At 42.3% G+C, this 26,297-nt stretch overlaps 1 protein-coding gene across 1 annotated transcript in view; it reads right to left on the bottom strand.

Moving 5' to 3' along the window:
• The window catches only part of CPB2 (carboxypeptidase B2), a 34,282-nt gene extending 8,813 nt beyond the window's left edge, over window positions 1-25,469 (bottom strand). The window contains exons 1-7 of the mRNA XM_039484940.1: window positions 25,215-25,469; window positions 16,813-16,888; window positions 11,560-11,684; window positions 11,351-11,459; window positions 5,815-5,916; window positions 4,504-4,611; window positions 2,453-2,563 (exon numbers count right to left, since the gene is read on the bottom strand). Coding sequence (XP_039340874.1) covers window positions 2,453-2,563; window positions 4,504-4,611; window positions 5,815-5,916; window positions 11,351-11,459; window positions 11,560-11,684; window positions 16,813-16,888; window positions 25,215-25,366 — 783 coding nt within the window. The 5' untranslated portion in view covers window positions 25,367-25,469. The remainder of the gene's footprint in view (window positions 1-2,452; window positions 2,564-4,503; window positions 4,612-5,814; window positions 5,917-11,350; window positions 11,460-11,559; window positions 11,685-16,812; window positions 16,889-25,214) is intronic.
• Window positions 25,470-26,297: the final 828 nt, after the last annotated feature.

Raw genomic sequence — 26,297 nt, 5'->3', positions numbered from 1 at the left:
AGGCTTATTACCTTGTCAAAGAAAGCTATTAGGTTGGTTTGACACAATTTGTTCTTGAAAAACATGTTGACTTACTTGTTGTCACTTTATTATCTTCTAGGTGTTTGCAAATTGATTGCTTGATTATTTGCTCAGTTATCTTTCCAGGTACTGAAATTAAGTAATGCTAAACATGCTAGATAACAAGACAAAAAGTTGTACAGTACAACACCTGGTTGGTCTGGTATAATTATTTTGATTTGACTAGAACTTGGACTACGCAAATAGGGGAGGACTCAAAAGATTTGTCCAGACACACAATTTGACAACTGCAAATCAAAATCACATTTGAGCTTAATGAAAGATCTGAGGGTGGTAATTAAGAGAATTTCAAAAGATGCTGCTTAAAATAAAGATTGTACAATTTTTGCATACAAAAAGGGAAATTGTGACATTCTTACTCGGTATCTATTCAGTCAAACTCTCATTGAGGTCCATGGGAGTTTGCCCACATAATGACAAAGTAAAAATTGAGTCAATATTTTAGAATGTGGCTCCATGACCCAAATTCTCCTGTTACCTTAATCTCACTCCATTGATTTCAATGGCACTGTGCATTGTAACTAGGAGGTGAACTACTGCTAATGATAGAATTTTCATACACCAAACTCTTTTGCATGCACAGATTGAGACCCATTGGGTATATCATGTGTAAAGTCTATGAATTGTGGATGCAACTGGTAGCCTGTAAAGACTGTGTATATAAAATTGAACATACACAAATAGAGGCTGGATTTAAAAAACATAGCCCAAAGTTTATAGAAATGGAGAAGATAGGTGGCATAAACATACAGCCAAGGGTAGCATAAAATCCCTCCTTATCCTGTAAAGGGTTAATCTCTCCTTTACCTGTAAAGGGTTAAGAAGCTCAGAGAACCTGGTTGGCACCTAGCCAAAAGGACCAATAAGGGGAGAAGATACTTTCAAATCTGTGGGGGAAGGTTTCTGTTTTGTGTTCCTTTGTTCTCTCCAGGTCCGCGAGGAACCAGGGCAGGAAAAATACATCTCTCTAAGCCAGGGTCTCAGGACTAGTGCATTGGCCTGAGGGCCTGTCTCTGTCTCTGTCTCAGGTCTAGGCAGAAGGCACTGTGGCAGCAGGTGATGCCGGCTGCTGGCAGCAGAGAGGAGGAGCGTGCGCTCCTCAGGCGCTCCCCCCAAACATTAGGAGCAGCGAGTAACAGAAAATAACTTGAGACCCCTGCTCTAAGCCATATCTGAACTAAGCATCCAATATTACAGAAATAGTAAGTATTAGTAAGGAAATGCGTTAGATTATCTTTTGTTTTAGCTTGTGAATTTTTCTGTGCTAAGAGGGAGGTTTATCCCTGTTTTTGTAACTTTAAAGTTTTGCCTAGAGGGCAAATCCACTGTGTTTTGAATCTGATTACCCTGTAAGTTGTCTTCCATCCTGATTTCACGGAGGTGATTCTTTTATCTTTTTTATTTAAATAAACTTCTTTTAAGAACCTGATTGTTTTTCAGTGTCCTAAAGACCCAGGGGGGTTGATCTGTTCTCACTTTATAACCAATTGGTTAGGATATTAGTCTCAAGCCTCCCCAGGAAAGGGGGTGTAGGGCTATGGGGGGATATTTTGGGGGAGGTATGGCTCCATGTGGCCCTCCATGAATGTTGTTTAAATCACTTGGTGGTGGCAGCGATCCCAAGGGCAAGGAAGGAATTTGTGCCTTGGGGAAGTTTTAAACCTAAGCTGGTAGAAATAAGCTTAGGGGGTTTTTCATGCAGGTCCCCACAGCTATACCCCAGAGTTCACAGTGGGGAGGGAGCTCTGACAACAGGTTTCTGCCTAAAAAGGGAATCTGGACACTAAGTAAAAGGATAAATTCATAAAGCAAATAAGTAATTCAGCCTCTGGGAGTCTTGAACCTTCTTCTCATAGTGAGTAAGTAAAATACCTGATAAGACACTGGGATGTTATCTGAGCTTACCTGCTGCTCATTCGTTTATTTGAAACAAATACTTGGAAAACTATGCTATCTGGCCTTAGACCACAGAAAGGAGAAGTGAGTTGTTCAGTCAGGTCTTTGTGCCTTATGGTGGACTGTCATAGTATTGGCAGTCTTGCTGATGCAGCCTATCATACTTATCACTTGACATCCGAAAGAATTAAAATCACAGAGTGGATGCTATGACGCTCCTAAGCATTGGTTTGACCTGGGATCTGGAAAATGCCTGTGTTCTATGAGTTAAAATCATATATTTGCAGTAACTATTGTGGTCTATGAAGGGGCAAAGAATAGAGAAATTCCAGGTGTGAGTTCAGAGGTTTGGGCTCAAAACTGCCACATGGCATTTTGAAAAGTATGCCTTTAAATCTGTCCAGTATATCAGCCCTCACAGTATTTGTAAATAACATGCTGGAATGTTCCACCGTCTGTCTAGAAACCTACGTACAGTGGTCCACGTATATTCATAGCCATCTACATTCATCACAGGCATGACGTAGAAATCAAGATGCTGCAGAAGTCTTGTCATGGTCCGATCTTTCTCACGGAAGTAGGTTGTCTATAGAACATGAAAAGAACTTGTTCATAATGTTTATAATAATGTTTTACTCGCCATCTTTGAAAGGCACCTGACACGTCCTCAGTTGGCCCTATGTAAAATAATAATGTGATGATAGTGGCATCAGTCCAGCCCCTGAAGGACAAATACCCACATCACAGAAGTCACCACTACAACCAAAACCTTAGTTAGCACAGAGAGGCTTGGAATTCAATTAAAATGGAGATTCATCTGTCCGCTTACCCAACTGGGTGGTCACTTTAGGCCAGGACTGAGGCATATTGGTGAAGAAGCTTGTACTTTTGCTGCTTATGCAGATAAACAGTGTAAGTCTCCAAAGTTGTCACAAGCACTAAAACTGCTTAATAATAGCATTTGAAATGGCTGTTGCAAGTATGCATTGTTTTGGTTTTTAAAAATTATTAAAAATGAAATACACCCTTGTGCAAAGGGCCACCCACAAGACCTAGGCACTACTTATGTCCCACCTAAGACCTATTTTGAGGGCATAAGTGGGACTTAAGTGGCACCTATGCCTTTTATTTGTCCTCTGCATAAGGGTAAATTGTACCCTAATAGATTTAGCTGGGTTGCTAAATATAAAGAGTTAAGTTTAATAGTATCTTTTTTCCCCCTCATATGTCTTGCATTAGGCATGTCCTATTATTGTAACTTCCCCTGTCCTTTTTATTCCCTGGCAATTGTTTTTCTCTGATGTGAATATAAAGTGGCAGTCTTTATTGTGCCTAAAAACAAGATTAAAAACATAATTAAGAAGAATGTTTATTGTAGCCAAGAAACTACTATGTGGAATGTGTGTGGCTATGTCTGCGACAATTTTAATAGAAGTGTTATTCCCATAAAGTGACATGGGAATAAAGCTTTGGATTGAATTTAAAATGCTCAGGTAAATTAGATGAAGGAGATAGGGAGGCAAACAGTTTATATTTTCTCTCAACTAGTTAACTGCTTACAGATCTTACAGGTACATTTCAGTGGCATGACAGCAGCACAGCTGGTCATCATTTAGACCAACAGCAAGAGGTTAATTAGCATTAGCGCCTATGGGAGTGTTTAAGGCTTGCCTTATTCAAAGGGGCTTGATGGAGTTAGGTGCCCAAATCCTATTGACTTTCAAAGAGATTTGGGCACCTAACTCCTATAGGCTCTTTTGAAATCTCCTATCTAAACTCCTTCACATACTGCCAGCCAATTCTGGAGCCACATTGATTTCAGTGGAGTTTTATGGGTGTAACTGAGGGCTGAAGTTAGACCCTTATGTTTATTCTGATGCTTTTACTCTCTATATATCATTCAAATCCATGGTGGACAAACTGTTATTCCGCCTTCGAGTTGGGTAACTCTACATTTGGACTTTACCACTCAAATGCACTCTTAGGGTATATCTGCACTGTCAAGCTGGAGGTGTAAATGCCATCTGGAGGAGACATACCCATGCTAGCTCTGATCGAGCTAGTGCACAAAAAATAATGTAACTATAGTGGCAGGAGAGGCTGGCTGCCCTGAGTATGATACCATCCGAGATGTTAGGCAAGTACTCAGGGCAGTTAGCCCCTTCTGCCGTTCGTACCACTCCTATTTTTAGTGCACTAGCTTAGTCAGAGCTAGCATGGGTATGTCTCCTCCAGCTCGAAGTGTAGACATAGGTTTGAAATACAATAACCTGTGTTCTCCATTCCTGACCATTCCATAAATATGAAAGACTTGGCCTAACTTACTGCTGATGTGAAAAATTTACCCTTATAACTGCTATACGAATTGAGCTTTTTAATCTCTGTCTCATGCAGACACTTTATTCTTCAGTGCTGTGGCATTAAATTGAATAGGAAGTTGTTGAGATAGAGCACAATTTGCAAGAGAAGGAAAATAGGATCAAGGTATTTTGTTTTGTTTTAAATATTTTAATGAAATCTACTCACATGTCCTATGAACCACAGGCAAAAAGCAGGAGCAATCCATTCCCTTGCATGGATACCACAGTCAATCCATATGGCACTTTTGGGTGTTCTGTCTCTATTAGATGAAAGCTAATGAAAAAATATGGTATGTTTAAGGCTGTAAGAAAATTGTGGATTTTTGTTTGTTTGTTTCAGGAGCAGTGGCCACAGTGTATTAAAGTTGTGGTTTTGGTGCAGTCAGCATGTGCACACAGCACTAGGCAGACACTCTCCTGGAGGTCTAGTCTCAGGCTTCCCCTCAACCTGTTTCCTGATGAGGAAGAAAGACCCACTCAGGATACCCCGACAGAAGCAGCAGCCCCGGGTGCACACTCACACGTAAGCTCTGGCACCTTCTGCCAAGGCATGCAGCCTTCCAAAGCAGGGCAGCAGCCAAAAGACACATGGTGTATCCTATTTTGCTCTCAGAGGCAAGCATGGCAGAAAAGCAGTTGGGCCAAATTTGAGTGAGTGTCATTGCAATGTGGTACACAGGGTCGCAACACCACTCAAATTTGCGGTAACTATAAAAAGATGCAGTTTCCACAAAAAAATTGCATCCCACGATTTTCTTGCAGCCTTATTTATATTGAAATGGCACATGAGAATGGAAATAGAACAGTAAACAAAAAGAAGAAAGAGAGACAAGAAAAGGAAGTGCTCTCTCTGGGTACGTCTACACTACCCGCCGGATCAGCGGGTAGCGATCGATCTATCGGGTATCGATTTATTGAGTATAGTGTAGACGCAATAAATCGATCCGTGATCGCTCTCCCATTGATTGCTGAACTCCAGCTTGGAGAGAGGCGGAAGCAAAGTCGACGGGGGAGCCACAGCAATCGACCCCACGAGGTAAGTCAAACTAAGATACATCGACTTCAGCTACGCTATTTTTGTAGCTGAAGTTGCGTATTTTAGGTCAATTCCCCCCCCCCCCCCCCCGCCAGTGTAGACCAGGCCTCTCTCTCTCTTGCATGGCGTTCTCAAGGAAACACTGGGCTGGACTCTGATCTCACTTACTCTACTTTTTGTACCCAGTAACTCAATTGACTCACTGTAGTGCAAAGGAGAGCAGTATTTGATCCATATGCCAAATTTCAGTGGCTCCCTATTTACTTTTGGGAAGGGAGGAGTGGAGCATTTACAAAAATTAAAAAAAAACAAAACATTTTCTATCAAAAAAAATTTTTATTGAGCTACTAGTACCATTTTTTAAAATTCTCTCTGACAAAAACCTACACCTGTAGTTTAAATTACTAGATAAAAAGATTGCACGTTAAATCATAACCATACCTTCAATATATAAAGTGGTCGTTTCTCAAATGAGGATCCAATATATATTTTCTGGAGGAGATCAGCATTCATCTCTGTTATTTCTTCCATCCATGAATATATCTATAAAGATGGAGTGAATCAGTTAGCAAATATAGATTCAGTTTAAAAGTCTCAGCCCCAACTCTGCTTTCCATGCACAGGAAATATTCCCACTGAAGTTAATGAGAGATTTCGCATTTAGTGCAAGGAATGCATGGCTGTGCCTTCTTTTTAGAAAGGGAAGGAGGGATTTTTCCAAAATGCTTACATGACATAGCTGCACAAGTTCCCACCCAAAACCAGTGGCTAATTATCCATAGCCAGCTCTTCTATCCAGGAGCGGCGCCAGGGTTTCTAGTGCCCTAGGCAGAATTCAGGGGGCAGCATTTTGTGCACGTCCCACGGGGCTTGCGGGAGCTTCCGGTTCCGCCACCAAAGAAGGACCCTCCGCCGAAATGCCGCAGGCGACAGCAGCAGTCATTGAGCTGCTCAATTGCCTGCCGCTGTTTTCCGCGGCACGTCGGCAGAAGATCCTTCTTCGGTGGCGTGACGGGAGCGGAACTGGAAGCTCCCGTGCGCCCCGTGGGGAGCGCACAAAATGCCGCCCCCCAAATCCTGGCACCCTAGGCAACCGCCTAGGGTCACCTAATGGAAGCGCCAGCCCTGCTTCTATCTCATACAATTTGAGTGACAAAAGAAGAAGAGTAAGGTAGTATCTTTTATTGGACCAAATTTGGCCAAGTTATAAGCCTTTGAAAAAATGACAGTTTGCACATACTCAGTAGAGACTTCTCTGATTTTACCAGCTAAAATCTCTGATGATTCCAGCCTCACTGAACATGCTCAAGTTTCTCATAGCTCCTTGTGCTGAAAAAGTAGTATGTAATCAGATACTTGAAGACTGTATGCTAATACATATCCACAAAGGGCCAAATTAAGAGTACACAGGAACATTAACTCTGGCATTTCCTAACTTCTGAGTGCTTGACTTTGCAATCTTAATAATGTTTTTTTAACATAGTTTTTTGTGTGGAATATAAATATACTGTATAACCTGCATAAGGCATTATCTTTATTAGGAGCCTAATTTAACACTCATTGAAGGCCAGTTTCACAAAGATTAAAACAATGTTGATCCTGATCAGCTGGAAAGAAGAATTTAATCAGAAAAATGTGAATGGTAATTGGGAATCATTTACAAATATCTTAGTAGGTGCCCAAAAAGCTACAGTCCCATAATTGAGAGAAAAGGCCATACTGGTTAAAAGATGGATCTGGTTTAAAAAGGAAGTGAGGGAAGCTATAAAAAATAAAAACATATAACAAATGGAAGAAAAGGGAAGCTGATAGGAATTAATATAAATCAGAAGTTGGGAATTATAGAGAATTGATAAGGGAAGTGAAGGGATCTATGGCCAGCAGACAATAAGGATAATAAGAAGGACTTTTTAAATATATTAGGAACCAAAAGAAACTTCACAATGCTATTGAGCCATTACTAGATTAAAATGGTAGAATTATCAATAATAATGCAGAAAAGGCAGAAGTGTTCAATGAATATTTCTGTTCTGTATTTGAATAAAAACATATGCTATAGTCTCATCAAAAGGTGATGGTAACACTTTTTCCATTCCACTAGTATCTCTGGAGGATGTTAAACAGAAGCTACTAAAGTTAAACATTTTTAAATCAGCAGATCCAGATAACTTGCATCTATGAATTTTAAAAGAGCTAGCTGAGGAGATGGACCATTCATATTGATTTTTCAATAAATCTTAGAGCACTGTAAAAGTTCCAAAAGACTGGAAGAAAGCTAACGTTAGCTCCGTTTTTAAAAAGGGTAAACAGGATGACCTGGATAATTTCAGGCATGTCAGCCTGACATTCCAGATGAGGTCTCAGCTGGAATTCTGTGTGCAGTTCTGGTCTCCCATGTTTAAGAGGGATGAATTCAAACTGGAACAGGTTCAGAGAAGGGCTACTAGGATGATCCGAGGTATGGAAAACCTGTCTTATGAAAGGAGACTCAAAGAGCTTGGCTTGTTTAGCCTAACCAAAAGAAGGTTGAGGGGGGATATGATGGCTCTTTATAAATATATCAGAGGGATTAATATTAGGGAGGGAGAGGAATTATTTAAGCTTAGTACCAGTGTGGACACAAGAACAAATGGGTATAAACTGGACACTAGGAAGTTTAGACTTGAAATTAGACGAAGGTTTCTAACCATTAGAGGAGTGAAGTTCTGGAACAGCCTTCCAAGGGGAGTAGTGGGGGCAAAAGACATATCTGGCTTTAAGACTAAGCTTGATAAGTTTATGGAAGGGATGGTATGATGGGATAGCCTAATTTTGGCAATTAATTTTGGCAATTGATCTTTGATTATCAGCAGGTAAATATGCCCAGTGGTCTGTGATGGGATGTTAGATGGGATGGGATCTGAGTTACTGCAGAGAATTCTTTCCTGGGTGCTGGCGGGTGAGTCTTGCCCACATGCTCAGGGTTTAACTGATGGCCATATTTGGGGTCAGGAAGGAATTTTCCTCCGGGGCAGATTGGCAGAGGCCCTTGAGGTTTTTCGCCTTCCTATGCAGCATGGGTCACTTGCTGGAGGATTCTCTGCTTGAGGTCTTCAAACCACAATTTGAAGACTTCAATAACTCAGACATAGGTTAGGGGTTTGTTATAGAAGTGGATGGGTAAGATTCTGTGGCCTGCTTTGTGCAGGAGGTCAGACTAGATGATCATAATGGTCCCTTCTGACCTTAAAGTCTATGAGTCTATGAGACATTGATCCTGGGAAATATAATGGAGAGGCTGATACAGGACTTGATTAATAAAGAATTAAAGGAGGGTAATTAATGCAAATCAGCATGGCCTTATGGAAAATAGATCCTGTCAAACTAACTTGCTATCTTTTTTTGATGAGATTACAAGTTTTGTTGATAAAGGTAATAGTGTTGATGTAATAGACTTCTGTAAGGCATTTGACCTGGCACCACATAGCATTTTGAATAAAAAACTGGGGCAGGGATCAGCAACCTTTGGCACGTGGCCTATCAGGGAAATCCAGTGGCGGGCTGGGATGGTTTGTTTACCTGCAGCGTTCACAGGTTTGGCCGATCACAGCTTCCACTGGCCAGAGTTCGCCTTTCCAGGCCAATAGTGGCCAGCACATCCCTCAGCCTGCATGGCTTCCCACAGCCCCCATTGGCCTGGAATGGCGAACCGTGGCCAGTGGGAGCTGCGATTGGCCAAACCTGCAGATGCTGCAGGTAAACAAACCATCCCATCCCACCAGCGGATTTCACTGATGGGCCGCGTGCCAAAGGTTGCCGATCCCTGAACTAGAGTGATATAAAGTTAACATAGCACATATTAAATGGATTAAAAACTGGCTAGTTGATAGGTCTCAAAATGTAATTATAAATGGCGAATCATCATCAGGCAGGTATGTTTCTATTGGGATCCCACAGGGATCAGTTCTTGGCACTACACTGTCTAACAGTTTTATCAGTGACCTGAAAGAAAAGGTAAAATCATCACTGATTAAGTTTTCAGATGACACAACAACTGGGGGAGTGGTAAATAATGAAGAGAACAGGTCATTGATTCAGTGTGATCTGGATTACTTGGTAAACTGGATGCAAGCAAACAATATGTGTTTTAATACGATTAACTCTAAATCAGTGCTTCCCAAACTTTAACAATCTGTGAACCCCTTTCACTAAAATGTTGTGTCTCACGAACCCCCTATTAAAAATGAATATTCCAGGGATTTTCTCCTTTACCTGAGTTTAAATGATAAAAGCAGTGATCTTGGAAATATAATTTTTTATGACATGTTTATTACACACTATTTATTATTAATTATTTATCATTACAGTATTTTTACTACATTATGAAAATGGCAACACTCTTCCAAGATCTCACTTTTGTAGCTTGTATCACTTTGAATAAGCCTGTTATAAGACAAGGCTCCTATGTTTCATCAAGGAGTATCAGATGTGAAATAGCATGAAGGTATTTAAGAAGCCAACTCAGAGTTCCTCCTACACAAGCATTCGGGTCTTGAGCAGTCCAGGCAAACAACGCACATTACAACAAAGCTTAAACTTGTTCTTCGCAATAATTTAAAAAACAATACTAGCTGCCTATTTAATTTTAAAAACAGCACAAAATATCCACCTCCCTTTCTATTTCTTATAAGGAATCTTGAAGTTTAAATCTCCTCAGTGTGATAGATATGCTTGCATTGATATGCTTAGTTCTTGGAAGTCCAGGGGCTCCAGGCTGCTGGTCCTGGGGTGCCTAGGGACAGCTCTGTCCGCCATTAGGGAATTTTTTCCCGAGAACCCCCTGTAACATTTTACAAACTCCCAGGGGTTCACGAACCCCAGTTTGGGAACCACTGCACTACAGTACTTGTATTAGGTGAATTGAAAAATGCTATTTCTTTTGTTTTTTACAGTGCAAATATTTGTAATAAAAAATAAATATAAAGTGAGCATTGTACACGTTGCATTCCACGTTGTAATTGAAATCAATATATTTGAAAATGTAGAAAACATCAAAAAATATTTTAATAAATGGTGTTCTATTATTGTTTAACAGTGTGATTAATCACACAATTGATCGTGATTAATTTTTTTAAATCGCTTGACAGCCCTGCTTTAAACAGGTTGACAGGAGAGCCTGTTAATATTTCTTCCTTGCTGGCTCATATCCATTTAGTATTCAGAAAAACAGAATCATCTGTAGAGTGTTGAGTTTACAAGCACATTGTCCTGCTTCTCATAAGTCCTAAGTGAAAATGATTAGAACTCTATAAAAGAATTACAGAAAACACAGGTAGACGATTAGAGATATAAAACACGTAGCAGGTCATCTAGCATATCTTTTTGCAGCAGCAAGAAAAAAGATATTAATCAAGAAAGAAAAACAAATTCCTTTCTTTGCATTTTCCCTAACCTTGCTTTCAATGAGCTTTCCACATTATTCTCACTAAACACTTCTTTGGAGTGAACATTAAATGATAACAGTTAAGGCAAATTTGGCAGAAATACACAACTGCAACGTGCAGGGTGCCTTTTCAGGTGAATTGCAGAATGATCCATTAGAATTAAATTTTCAGAAGCAACTGAAGTTATGATTGTAAACTTAGGGTGTGCATTTCCATGAAATCTAAAATGTCTTGACCAAATTTCATTTTAGGTAATTACATTGCGCCTACCTTAAATTTCTCATGTGGTTTCAGTTGGTGGGTAAAGTGGTTCTTATGTAGTGTGCTTTGTAAGGTGCTGGGATCCTTCTTTATTAAAGGTACTGTATTAATGTAAACTATTATTAGCTAATCAATACAAATGTAATTGTTTCCCCGATAGGTCTGTAATGTAATAGTCCATATCACCATCAGACAGTCCATATCACCATCATCATCAAATTAAATTTAAGCCCTTTTTAATGCAATAACAATAAATGCATAAAGGATCACAAGAAAAATATAACATATCTTACTTCATTCAGAGAGTGATATTGTTCATAATAGGATGCCGAACTGCGGGGGTTGACTGTGTCATTGACAGTTTGTTTTTTGATAACTCCTTGAACATCGTCCATCAAAACTCTGAACAACAAACAAAGAGCATAAACCATTCTTAAGCAGTGTCTCCAATTGGCTTGAATTTCTGATTTAATATCTTCACAGCAAGAAATAAGAATCATACTTGTATGGGATGGTGGATCGGTTTAGCTCAGCTTTCACATCATTTATATCGGACACATTAACATAGAAATGGACTTCTTTGTTCTTCATAATGTTTTCAGCCGAAACAGGTTGCCAGAGAACAACCTACAAAGTTTCCAAGAACATTTTTTTCACAAGGAAAGAAAAAATACTTTACCATTTAGTAAACATCCTGAACACGATCAAAACACAATACATGTCCTCAAACTACTAGGTCGTGTGTGGGAAGCAGTTTTATGTTTCACGTGTTGTGCTGTCACATCATGCTATTGCTAAAAATGAAAAGTGTGTGGGTAAGAAAAATTTATAATAACAGCTGAATATAAATTCATAAATCAAGAACAAAGGCAGGAACATCACCTTTCATGAGATAATATTACTAGTTTAATATATCTGTTTAGCTGATTATTACAATCCAAATCCTCAAATCAGTAGAGGGTTATTTTTCCTGAGGGTATTTGGGGAATTAATGCAGCTCAGACTAGTCATTGCAGTTATTGTATTCAGTGATTACTTTGATTATAGATGAACCAAATGCCAGAAGGGATTTCAAAATAAATTCAGATGAAACAGCAATATAAAGGGGCCTAGAGAGATTAAAATTGGGCAGAAAATAAAATGAAATTAATTTTAGTAAAATTCAAGTTCGTAAAATGAAAGTTAATGAAATAAAATAAAACTCAGCTATTCAGTGGGAGATTGAAAACTGGGAAGCAGTAATGTTGAAAAGACTTAGGGATGGTAGTGGACTGCAAATTAGACATGAATTTATAATGCGAAAAAAGGCCAGTGCAATTTTTTTGCTGCATATTCAAAATCAACATGTCATGCTCTCCTTGGATCTGGTGCAACTACACTTTGAATATTGTATTCATTTTGGTGCACCATACAGGACTATGTTAATTACAGGCGCCAACTTTCCAATGTGCTGTGGGGTGCTTGATCTAGGGGAGAGAGGGGGAAGTGCTGATCAGCAGGGCCCACAGATGGGCAGGAGGCACTGAGGAGAAAAGGGGAGCTGAGGGGGGTTGCCGGTGGGTGCCTAGCATCCACAACTTTTTCCCCATGGGTGCTCCAGCCCGGGAGCACCCATGCAGTCATCGCCTATGATGTTGATGCAAACTAAGTACTTTTTAGTTCACACCAGCAGCATCCACATGGGGCAGTTAGCACCCAACATTTTGGTGTGCTCTGCAATTCATATTCCCACAGTCTGCACTGCAGTGCAATGTAGCTATAGCCTTTGGAACAACCAACATAGAGAAAGACTCTGGAGAATATATTCTAAATTTTAAACAAAATTAAGGGACAGATTCCCAAAGGTACTTGGGTACCTAGTTGCCTCTTTAGGTGCTTATGTCCACCATTAGAGGCTGGTGACATTCTCAAAACTAGTGCTTAGCTTCTGCCTAACCCAATAGGCACCTACATTGCTGCTGGTGGGCATTCACAAAACTGCCTTTGTCCTGATGCCACCCCATAGCTAATGAACTACTTGGAGACCTAGCCCTCCCTTCACCCCCAGTGCCTCCCTCCTGCCAACGGCCCTGCCAATCGGCTCCTCCCCTTCCTCCCAGCAGCTCCCACCTGCTGCGATCAACTGTTCCATGGTGTGCAGGAGGCACTTGGGGAGAAGCGGGAGGAGTGAGGGCTGGGAAGAGTGCATGGGGGCAGGGCCTTGGGGGAAGGGGTGGAATGGGGGTGGGGTCTGGGGAGGAGTGGGGGTCAAGCAACCCCCCCTCCCCGGCACATTAGAAAATAGGCACCTCTGGCCTGCAATGCCTAAGTACCTTTGTGAATCTAGCCCTCAATGTATAGTATAGGCAGGACAATAGAGGTTTACATTAGTTTTAAGGAGACATATCATACAATCTGAATGCAATCAATTAAGCTGCTAGGTCTTGAATACCCATTATGAAGGCCATATTCAAAGGTGAATCTAAATCTGGAGGGCGTGTAAACTGGTGTAACTTACACTTTCTTTCCAGCCCCCCTAAAATATATATTGCAGCAACTTACTTATTTGTTCAATAACCACTTTAAGAACATGCAATGTTTACCCCTTCTAGTACATATATCTCTAAATCTGGCCTGCTAAGTCTGAGTATAAGGAAGTACAATGAAGTCTAAGTTGGCTTAACTAAGTTAGCAGAGAGTCTAGCAGGTGAATGAAGTAATACAGGTAACATAGGAATTGTCAGAATGGCTCAGACCCTTGTCCAGTATCCTGTCACCAAAAGTGGCCAGTACTAAGTACATCAGAGGCAGACACAAGAAACTCTGCAGGAGGCAGTGATGGGCTAACTTTCCTTCAGAGGGGGGTTAGCTTATGCCCACAAGCATGGCAGTTTATATCCCTTCCAAAACTCTTGTTAATTTTCAGATATTTATTAGTATAACTCTGTCAGTGTACAATGCTTTGCTGAATCCTCCAATCTCTTGACCCCAGTGATATCTTCTGGCAATAAATTCCATAGGCTATGTATTGTGTGAAAAACGATTTCCTTTTTCAGTTATCCTTAAACGTTACATATTCTGAAAGCTTTCGGTTGCAATAGACATTTTTTGTTCTTATATTAGGAGATGAACAGCAGTGGTCAGTCTATCTTCTATATACCATTAATTACTTAAGGCAGTACTGCCTATATTTAAGGTTGTCTGATATTTCCCATTATAAGACCCTGTTTTCAAATGCATTTGCTTTTAATTTTGCTAAACTGGCCTGTTAAATCGAGGTTAAATTTTCCATGCCACATGGCAGCCTAAGGCTGATTTTTATTTTTTCAGTTTCAGCTAAATAGCTCAGCTGTTTCTGAGAACAAGAATTCATTGTTTTGCCCATGTTAAAAAAGTTCTTACAGCTGTTTAATTAAGAAGCTTTAGTGCCCTCATGCTTTGGAGCAGGGACTTGAAATTTAGCATGGGTTTGACCTTTGTGTCAAGGATGTGCCTTTTGGCGTCCCCATGAAAATCCACGCAAATGTGGTCAAGTTATAACCCTCTGAACATTCTCAGTTCACACATGATCTGTACAGACTAGTTAGAATTTGGCAGGAAAAGTCACTGAATGCTCTACCTTCACTGAGCATGCTTCAACCCAGTACTGCAGGAGCTGAGCAACACCTTCCCTTTGTGATGCTGGAAATCAAATGCCAGCTTTGGCCAAGGTCATAGGCATCAGCTAAGAACTGACAAACTCATAGCTGGAAACCAAACCAGCTCACCTGGATGTTAATTTTGTTCAAAATAGGTATTAGTCCTAGAAGAATGTATTTAGTGTTTAGACTCTATGAAATGCTTGTAAGTTGCTGCATGTATTAATCTCATTTGTAACATCTGCATTCCATGCTGAAAGGTAAAATATAAATTTGTTTTATAATAGTAAAATCCTGCTCTGACCTTGTGAGCTCAGACGGGAGGAGTAGTTCCTCTGCCCGTCAAGAAGGACTATGAAGACTTAATGGGCCATCTAGGACAAAAAGCTTTGTTGATTGCCCCAGCCACCCGGGAAGAAGTTACGGGCAGGAGCCCTCGTCCCATTGGTTTGAACTCTGGGGGAAGGTCATATAGAGATGCTCACAAGACGAAATGGTGACCTTTTTGTTGTTTGAATTTTCACAGGGCCAGAGACACTAAACTAAGGCAGAAATCCCCAGGAGTTACCCCGGGTCTGCCCTGAAAGACATTTTGAATTGACAGATAACTACATCTCTGTCATCTTTAGGAACTGTAGATGGTAACTCATTTGTGAGTATGTTTGCTTGCTTTAACGTGTAAATTACTCTCTCAATTTTTCCGCTAGCTATTAAACCTTTAGACGGTTTATTACAAGATGAGCTTCAGGCGTTGTCTTTGGTGTAGGAACTAGGGTACCAATTGATCTGGGGTAAATGACTGGTCTTTTGGGATTGAAAACAACCTGATTATTTTGTGGGTTTTGGTGTAAGTGACCATTTATCACTAAGTCCAGTTTGTCTGAGTGTCAAGATAGACTGGAGAGCCTAAGGGGTCTGTCTGTGACTCCGTGGTAAGACTGTTATAGTGATCCAGGAATTCAAACTTGTTACCGGGTAGGTGAATTCTAATTACAGAACATACCACCAGTTTGGGTGTGTCTGCCCTGTTTTTAACAGTCTGCCCTGAGGTTGGCACTCTCAGTTGTGAGCCACTCCAGACAGCATGAAACCCTTTACTGACTCCTCCTGGCTTCTGGGGGGTGTGGCACCATGGACTGGAACTGCATGCAGAGAGATTGTCTTTCTTTTGCTTTCAGTGCCTCCCTCTCTGCTGGTGTCCAGACACACTGGAATGCAGAGAGAGGGAAGAGGGGATTACAATAGCCAGAGAGAGAGATGGGGAGAGGGTGATCCAGAGCTAGAAGGTGAGAAGCAGCGGAAGGGGAGGGAGACCGGAGCTGGTCTGGAGGAGGTGAATAGGAGCAGTTGGTGATGGAAATAAGAAGCAGGAGGGAGGGATAGGATAGGGGAAGGGTGACAGGTGTCAGGGAAGCAAATTGGACAGAGACAGGCTATGGGCAAAGGGGCTGTTAAAGGCTCTTGTGATCAGGGACACATCAGGGATCCTGGTAATGACACTGAATAGGGAAATGGTTATGCTTTTCATTACGGGGTGCTGACTTCAAACGAAAATATGATAAAATAATGGGGGAAGTGCTTTAGAAGAAATTTGGATGCCTTATTTTAATTAAACGCTCTTCCCTGCAATAGCAGATGGAAATCACAAAATCCTGCTGGTGTTCTATGAGATTATTAGTTCTAGATGAAGAGATTCTTATCATCTAAACTCTGTCTTTAGCGAAACACCACCAAGTACTGTAATATCCAATCCTGCGTGTCGGGGTCCTAGAAGTCATACGGTTAGAAATTGTATTAGCTTATACTCCTGGGACTTCCTGACAAATGATTTTACCAACCATCACATGTCAGTATTTCATCATCTTTGTTTTGTTGCTGCTAATGTACAAAATCAATTACATAATTCTGAAATCGGGTGCTTGATATAATGTGATAAAACGTTATCAATCAACAGAATCTGCTCATCTCAATCAGTAGACATTAAAATAATGGAAATAAAGCATCCATTGTGCTTCTAGAAACTAAAAATATATATAACATAAGAGAATGAAAGGGGGAGCTAAATCTTCCTCCCAGTGGAATGGCATTGGCATGCCTGAGAGCAGAATTTGGCCTAGAGTTTATAGAGAACAAATTACCTCAAAGTTGGTGGTTAAATTCTGAAGGAATTCAGCTTGTCTCTCTGATCGTGGGAGAGCCCATAATACTTGATCACTGGAAAGAAAAAGACATTCAGAAAAAGCAAAGGCTTGAGTGTGTGCATGGAAACATTCTGTATTAATGTACAAGTCTGAACAGTCTGTCTCAGTCTCAATTTGCTTCTCTGACTTGGGTGCTAGGGGAGCCGAAGGAGGTTCAAGCAATTAAAATGCTGGGCCAGATTCTATCCACTGCTTGCATTGCTGAAAAGCCCCTGGATCTCCCAAAAACGGAGCAGCCCCCAGCTGATAAAAAACTGAAGTAGACAGTTCCTACACTGCTCTCCCATAGCCCAAGGGTGTGTCTGGAACCAGCCTGACGTATTTTAGAGCAGCCCGAGCCTCTAAAGGACATCAGGGCTGGTGTATAACTGGTCCCAGGATTAGGAAGCTGCAACTAGCTCTTATGCTGCAGTCCCCAGAGGATGCTGAGTGCAACAGAGAAACTGGCCCTCTCTCTTTACTTGTTGAGGTCATACTGTGATTGTGAGCTCCTGATGGCATGTCTTGGATTGCCACAAAATGTGAATATGCTCTTCCTTACACATATTAAAGGTGCCCCAGCTCTCTTTTCTTCCCAGCGCCCAATCCTGTCCATCTCCCCCTTCCTTTGCTCCCCTCCCCTTCCCTCCTCTACTATCTACCTGCCTGCAGGTGGTTTGGAACCTATATACCACTGGCCTGCTCCTCTCTCTCATTCTTTACAGATACTGATACTCATCATCCTGCTTGAAACCCATAGCCAGAGTGGCTAGCTATCTGTTGTGCCGATTAGTGCCCCAGTTGTTCAGTCCAGGGCTAGGTGTCCTTCCTCTGACTGTATCCCTCACCCAAATCAGTGCCTTTTCACCACTGTAGGGAGGGACTGAGACGGGAAGCAGACCAGAGATGTACACATGCTGCCAGGGCCGGTGCAACCATTTAGGCAACTTAGGTGGTCGCCTAGGGCGCTAGGATTTGGGGGGCGGCATTTTCTTCAGCAGCAACCGCAGCGGCCGGATCTTCGGCTGCCCCAGTCGCTGCCGGCATTTAGGCGGCGGGAGCGCGGAGAGGGCCGCCTGCAGCAAGTAAGGGGGAGGGCAGCACGCAGGGGAACTCCCCGCCCCAACTCACCCCTGCCCCGCCTCCTCCCCAAGCATGCCATGGCTGCTTCACTTCTTCCACCTCCCAGGCTTGCGGCGCCTAAGCTGATTGGCGCCGCAAGGCTGGGAGTCGGGAGAAGTGAAGCAGCGACGGCGTGCTTGGGGTGGAGGCAGAGCAGGGGTGAGCTGGGGTGGGGGGGTGCCTCAGGGCGGAGGGTGGGGAGCTTCTGCGGGGGGGGCACCTCAGGGTGGAGGGGGGGAGCTGCCGTGGGGGAGGGCGCTCAGGGCGGGGGCTTGGGGACAGGGGAGGGCGCAAGATGGAAGTTTTGCCTTGGGTGCGAAACATCCTTGCCCTAGCCCTGCATGCTGCTGACTGGGAGTTAAGAAATAACTTTCAATCCCTATGTAAGTGCAGAACAGTGGTGGTTTGAATGCACCCTTATCAGGGAGTTTGGAGAAGTTTGAAATAGTATGTGTGTATCAGTGATGCCAAGGGTTGGCTGTCCTTAAGAGTGAGATTTACAGCCCAAAGAGTCAGGTGGTCTGTTAGGTCATTGCTTAAGACAGGGACTCTCATCTTTGGTCCTTGGCAACACCCAATAGTCCAGGGTTTTAATCCAACCAGCACTTAATAGTTTGTTTTAAAATGTGCACTATTTAATATTGCATATGGAACACTTAAATGTCCTCATTCATAGTAAGTCTAGGGCATGTGAGAACTCTAGATGCAATGCAAAACAGTGGATTTTAATAAAAACAATTATTTGCTGGTTGGAACAAAAACCTGGATGGTTGACGATCCCTGAGACATGAATTTGTCCAGTGTGGTTTAAATTTTGAACTGTATTTTGCAAAACACGCCATCTTTTGATCAAGTCCTGCTTGTTTTTTGGGCGAACTCAGATTTTTTTTGACCGCCAAGTATTCACACACGCAAACAACCTCCCCACCCACTCCACGTAACTTCTTCTCTCCTCTCGTGTGCATATAGAACATGGGCCTATAGTCTCTATGATTACCACAGTACACAAGTTTGGAAAGTGGCTTTCCAAGCTCTAAGCCTTGTGCCTGAGGCCCTAAATATATTGTTGTCTCTTACAGTGCCTGAGTAAAAATATTTTAAATCTTTATATATTTACTCAAAATGAGTGGGATAAGGTTAGCAATCTGTGTGAGTGTGAGATAGCTTGCTAATGAATGAGTCTCACACCCAGTGAAAAAGACTTGACATGTCTGGTGTATAGGTAAGTACAGGGAGTGGGGAGAGGTGCCAGTGCAGGTCTGAGCCCCATTTCCATTTTCTTGGAGTGGAAGCGGTTGACCCAGCAACCGCATGGAGTTGGTGACAGTGCATGAAGCAGGCTCTTGAAGGATGACTGACAACACCATTTCAGAAAATTGCCCTTAAAACAAAACAGACAGGGCTCTCAAAACGTAGTTTTAATCTGTGGATCATGATTGTCACAACCCACTCTTGTGATTTATTTCTAGCTGTGACCTGACTGAGGCTAGCAACCAAGTGATTTATCATTTCTGCTTTTAGCTGTGCTCCACACAATCACTGTTGTTTCTCAAGCAGAACCAACAATGTGCCAGCCTTCTCCACACACCCCAACCTTCATACGAGAGAGAATCAAACAGCAATCAGAGTTATGCAGCACTGGCTACTTGCCCACTTCTCAGGGCAAGTGCACTACATAACTTGTGATTGGGGTTGTTTTGAAAAGGAGCTTGTCTCCTGATGCTGCTATCTACCATGGGAGTTAATTTTACGAAAGGTGCCTGAACTGGGCTGCCTGCATGTGACTTCTTCATGTAGTTTCCATTGCTCAATATAGTGCAAAGTATTAAAATGAGGTGACTGTTGTGTATTCATACCACTATCTTCTGTTGGATGGAATCAGAACTGCTCAGCTGACTGTTATAGGCATTTAATTAGTCAACAGTTAATGGAGATTCTCCTATAACTTATGTTGGAGGGGCCTGTGCTTTTGGATCATAAGGATATGAGTTCTGTCCTTACTGCTGTTGTGAAATTTGAGATACTATGGTGTGCACCCTGGAGACAATTGTGAAATCCTACTGATAGATTTGGAGGACAGGAACTGAGAATTCTTATCCTAGACCCTTTCCAATCTGGCCTCTGTCACTTTCCCGTAACTGAAATCACTCTTGTCAAAGTCTCTAATGACCTCTTCCTGGCCAAATCTAGAACTAGTACTCCATCCTCACCCTCCTTGACGTGTCAGCTACCTTTTACATCATTGAACATGCTTTTCTTCTTGAAACCCGGTCCTCCCTGGACTTCCATGACTTTGTTCTTTCCTGGCTTTCCTCCTATCTCTCTAGTCGCTTTTCAGTGTGTCTATCAAGGGATCCTCCTCATCCCCCCTCCAACTTCCTATGGGTGTTCCCTAGGGCTCTGTCCTTGGCCCCTTTCTCATCTTCCTCTGCACCTTAGCTCTGGGTAATCTTATGTGCAAAGACAAATTCAACTACCATTTCCATGCTGACAACTCACAAATCCATCTCTACTCTAGACCTGTCTCCTTCTGTCCAAACTAAATTTCAGACTGTTTCTTTGATGTCTCCTCGTGGATGTCTAGGTGCCAATTCAAACTCAAAGCAGAGCTCTTAATCTTCCCCACAACCTCTCCCCACTATCGCCTTTCTCAATAATTGTGGACACCACCACCACCCTGCCTGTCATTTAGGCCTGTAACCTGGGTGTCATCTTTGACTCAGGCCTCTTTCTAGATCCTTATATCAAGTCTATGTATAAATCATGCAGATTCTTTCTGGCTAACATATCTATGATATGGCCTTTCCTATCAATCTACACAGCTAAAGCTCTCATCCAATGTTTTCATCATCTCATGTCTCAATTATTGCAACATCCTTTTCTCGGGTCTTGATAAATGCAGTATTGCCTCACACATATTTATTCAGAATGCTGCTACAAAGATCGTTCTGCTAGTCAATTGCATTGACTATGTCAATCTTCTCTTTGCATCCCTCCACAGAGTTTGCCTTCTCTATCTCTTGAAACATGTGCTACTTGTCTTTAGTTTCAAGGCCCTTCATGCCTATGCCTACCTATCATTTCTCCTCTGATCGGCCATCACCCACTTGTTAAATTTTCAAACACCTTCAGTATTTCTCTCATGTTGTCCTTCATGCTTGCAGGCTGCTCCTTGTAAACATCAGCAAAGCTACCTTATTATCCACCTGCACATCCCTCCTTAAATCTCTCATTTCCAATGATGACTACAAAAAACTTGGCAACGGCCAGAATCTGATGTGCTGAGAGACTACTGTCAGTCATGCTTCCCACTATTGTCTCATTATGTTCTTGTACTCAAGGCCGGCTTTAGGCTGATTTCCCCAATTCCCTGGAATCGGGCCCCACGCCTGCACTTAAGAGGTCCCCATGCCTTAGGCGCCTTTTTAATTTTTAATTTTTTTTTTACATACCCAGTGGTGGTCCAGGTCTTCAGCGGCACCTTGGCGGTGGGGGGTCCTTCATTCTCCCCAGGGCTTCGGTGGCATTTGGGCGGCGGGGGGTCCGGAGCGAGTGAAGGACCCCCTGCTGCTGAAGTGCTGCCGAAGACCCGGACCACCACCGGGTATTCGATCGGGCCCTGCAGTTCCTAAAGCCGGCCCTGCTTGTACTCCCTCATCAGTCAGTCCATAACCATGTGTTGTCATTTATCATCTACATAGATTGCAAGCTCTCTTTTTGTTCCGTTTGTACATTGCGTAGCATAAAGGAATCCTGGTGTACAACTAGGTCTCTTGGGCACCATAATACAAACAATAAATATGAATAACAGGTGGCCAGGGATTTGTTACAGCTTCTTTCTGGCAGTCATGAGTGTCTTTAATCTCACCAAGTATGTGTCTTGCTTTCCTCCACTACTCATGGCTTGTATATTTGACACATAAAATTGTCCCTCATGACTAGGAATTAAGATATTTCATGACAATGGAGAACAGAGTTATGAACAATGGAGTCTATTCCCTTCCACAAACCTTTTAGGTGCTGTAAAATAGTCTCCACCTTTATCCCCTCCGTAAAACAGTTCAGTGAGATGGACACAGGGGCGGCTCCAGGCACCAGCGAAGCAAGCATGTGCCTGGGGCGGCAAGCCGCGGGGGGCGGCCTGCCGGTTGCTGTGAGGGCGGCGTTTCTGCGGGAGGTTCGCCAGTCCCATGGTTTTGGCAGTAATTCAGCAGCGGGTACGCTGAAGGCGCGGGACTGGCGGACCTCCCGCGGAAACACTGCCGAAGGCTGCCTGACTGCCATGCTTGGGGTGGCAAAAAACATAGATACGCCCCTGGATGGACACATTCCAATGTTGACAACTTTCATGATCTTATCACTAGTCTTGCAGTATTTGGCATTTTTCTTAAAGGCCTATCTTCTGGAATCATGCTACAGGCTTTGTGGTTACAGAGAAAAGCCTGGAAATGTGATCCCTAAATGCTCTGACACCAGTAGACAAATAAAATGTATTAGTTTTGAAATCTGTGATACAGGAGGGCCAGGGAGCAGTGGGAGAGTGGTAGAGGGGAAGTATATAAGCCCTAGGCTAATTAAGGTGTGGTTCCCTGAAGACTAGGGAGGGTTGCTACAGGTTAATTGGAGCACCTGTAGTCAATTAAGGCCCTGTTAGCAACCTAATAACCCCTCCCCCCCGCCCCCGCTTCAGGCAGTCAGGGGAGAAGGAGAGAGGACTGGAGCTTGGAGGTGTGCTGTGAGACTTGGAAGATCAGAAAACCGGAGTACGGGAGACCCTGCCCCAGCAGGGGAGGGAGACTCCCTCCCCCAGCATCTAAGGACTGAAAGTACCTGTTAGGATATAGATATTCAGGCCTGTCTGCAAAGGCCTATACTTTAAGAATTTGGGTGTATTCTTATCACTTAGCTAGTTATAGAGGTATAAAAGAAAGAATCAAAATCACTGTCTGTGGAATGGCCTTCTCTTACTGTGACAGGCTAAGGCCGTCAGCTAAGATGTAGTTAGGGAGCCATAAGCTGGGAAGTGTATAATCACAGTCACACATTCCAAACTAGTCACATTGAAATAAGGTGTTATTGGGCTTTTAGGAATACAGTCCTGTCCTGATATTCCTATCACCTCCAGAGAAACGGAAGAGCCTAGAAGATGTAAAAGGAAAAACTTAGTTTGATAGCATCCTGTCTGGTAAGAACTCACTTATCAATAGACACAGCTGGAAAACCCTTATGTCTGTATAGATGTAGTTGTGAAATCCTCACTTCTGTATTGTTTTGTATGTTTATTTGCATGGTCTCTGTCTGGTTCTGTAATTGTTTCTGTCTACTGTATAATTAATTTTGTTGGGTGTAAACCAATTAAGGTGGTGGGGTATAATTGGTTAAATAACCATGTTACAATATGTTAGGATTGGTGAGTTAAATTTCAGTAAAATGCTTGGTTAAGGAAGAGCTAAGCAAAACTCTGGTTTTACTATATAGTCTGCAGTCAATCAGGAGGTGTGGGGGGGGGGGAAATGGGAACGGGAGGGGGAATGGGAAAAGGGACTGGAGATGGGGGAATTGGGATCATGTTTTGCTAAAGGGGAAATGGGAACAGGGGATGGGAACAGGAACAGGGACACAGGCAAGGCTCTGTGGTGTCAGAGCTGGGAAGGGGGACACTAAGGAAGGAAACTGGAATCAGGCTTGCTGGAAGTTCACCTCAATAAACATCGAATTGTTTGCGCCTTTGGACTTCGGGTATTGTTGCTCTCTGTTCATGCGAGAAGGACCAGGGAAGTAAGAGGGTGAAGGAATAAGCCCCCTAACAGTACCCCACCCAAGGGGGAAGACGGTAAGGACCCATAGGGGTTGAGAGGGGCTGGGACTCAGAGTGAGGAGCAAACCCAGACCCCCTCCCCTGCTTCCCCCCTTTATCAGCTTCCTGGGCCACTAGTGGGGCCCTCGGTGCCCCAAGAGCAGGAGCAAGGGGTGGCATCTTAGCCCCCCACCAAGAAAAGCACAGGACACATCATACTACATCGGCCATCTTGTCACACATCTCACAACTTTTCAGCTAATTTCAGTGTTTTTAGGGGCCCTGACTCATGATTTTTGAACACTTGGGGTTGGAAATACTGCATTTCTGCTGACTACGTCAAATCTTAACTATTGTGTTTAAACATTAAAAAAAGCTTCAACTGGTGTAAATTGGTGTAGCTCCATTGACTTCACCCAAAGGTTATTTTATTGAGCCTGTCCACTTCCTTCCCTATTTATCCCATTGCGTATAACCAGTTGTAACCTGTATTTAGGTAACCATTGGAAAATGTGATTACAACACAAGGCAATAAAAACAATCTTGTGTTTAGGGCACAAGACTAGGAGCCAGAAGACCTGGATCTAGCTTCTATTCCCAGTTCTGCCACAAACTTTTAGTGTGAACCTGAGTAAGTCACATAAGAGTGTTGTGAGGTTTCGTTCATTAATATTTGTGTAGCAGTTTGATATATTCTGATGGTGGGTGCTATTTAATCATGATGATTTTTGTTACTGAGTTTGCTCAATATAGTTACAAGTTGCATTATCTTTTTATCTCCAGATATCCAGTGTTTCGGGTTTTAAAACCAACTGAATATTAGAAAATATAATCTTTTTGGCTGTTTTTGTTTCTGGCATCTGTTTTCATGTTTTTACTAGAGCTTTTTGATTTCAGGCCATTTCTGAGGTTTATCAATAGGTAGCAATAAAGCTGCTTCTCAGATGTCATACGAGGATGAAATGGTTATTTGAAAATGAATTATGGCAGGAAAAAACAATCATAAAAACTCTTTTAGAAAGAAAACAGATTGTTAGCACTTTCAGAAATGGTTTCTATTTCCACTTCAAGAAGTAATTCATTTAAAGCCTTGTTTTAAGGCAAATGAAGCAAATTATTTTTTCCCATTAAGCTTAAGTATGCCATTTAACTGCATTCCAGAGCACTGACTGAACAGAAGTGATTTGCACTTAGACCAAAAAGAATAGTTTTAATATGATTAAAAACATAGGATTTATGGTTGCAAAGGAGACATATATTAATTTCATTGCCTACGTCATCTATATATTATATTGATCTATACATCCAATTACAAATACAATAAATAACCTTAGATCTATGTAAAATGTTTGTTTATACCAGTAGGCGATATTATGATTCAGCCAGACAGCCTTCCATACCCACACCCACTAAAATACAGATAACACCAGGAGTTTGTTACCTTTGAAAAGTGAAGACATGTTTCTGCTGAATGCAGATAGCTACGGTGACAAATAGAAGGTAAAGCTTCATCTCAACAGCATCTGCCATGAAATCAAGTGCAGTTAGAGAAGCCAAGGGTTCAGGACCTACACTATTGATTTCTAAAACCATTATTTGAAGAGTGGTTAAAATTTAATACTGTCACTGTTCTCTGTCCCCCGCTTCCTGTGGTTGAGTAAATGTGACTTAATTCCTGTGGGAGATTCTGTCCATATTGATGAAGCAAATACTAGAAGGGACATGGTACATTTTAATCATTTTCATATTGATGAGTCACTTTGTCTTCTGAGCTTTTAAATCATTTTATTGTGGCTACAAAACTCGGGCCTAAACAAAAAAGCCACATTGATGCCTAAGTTGTTGATGTTATCATTCTGTACAGCATACAGGAAATCATGGTCTAATGTGAAACGGGGATGGTGCTCTCAGTCCCAACAGAAGCAGATAGATATCCATGTTATTCTCTCACTATTTCAGGATTGGAACACATCTCCTAGACCTGCTTCAACCACACCTGACCTTGCCCACTTTTGGTGCTGCATTGGCCAACTCCAGCAGAGCGGGAACTGTGGGCTACTTGCATTGCTGCACCCTCTCTCTTGGGAGATTTTCCTTTGCTGATCCCCAAAGCCTGGATTTTCCACTGGTGGAAGCCAGGTAGTGAATCAGGCCCTCGAGGTTTAGCTTTGTGATGGAAGTACTAACTGTTTTGCATAGGATTCCTCCTGTCCTACAATCCAGAGAGTAGCACTGGTGCTTTCTGTTTTTAGGCCCAGTGAGACTGAGAGGGAAAAATATAGAAACAATAGTGCTTCAGATGAAAAGTAAAGGCCCAAAACTTTTCCTGTGTCTTTGTTAGTTGCTTCATGTAATACTTGAAGTAAGATAGGTGATGATACAGGGGTAAAGAACCCGAGGATCAATGGGGAGCAGCAGGAGACAGACTTCTGAGTTATATTCTCAGCTTTGGTAGTGGTCTGTGCCTAAGTTTACCTATATAAATACATGCGATAATACGTACCTCCTCAAAGGAATGGTGTGA

The sequence above is a fragment of the Mauremys reevesii genome, linkage group 1 (assembly GCF_016161935.1).
Source record: "Mauremys reevesii isolate NIE-2019 linkage group 1, ASM1616193v1, whole genome shotgun sequence".
NCBI lineage: Eukaryota > Metazoa > Chordata > Testudines > Geoemydidae > Mauremys > Mauremys reevesii.
This window is presented reverse-complemented; position numbering and strand designations above follow the sequence as displayed.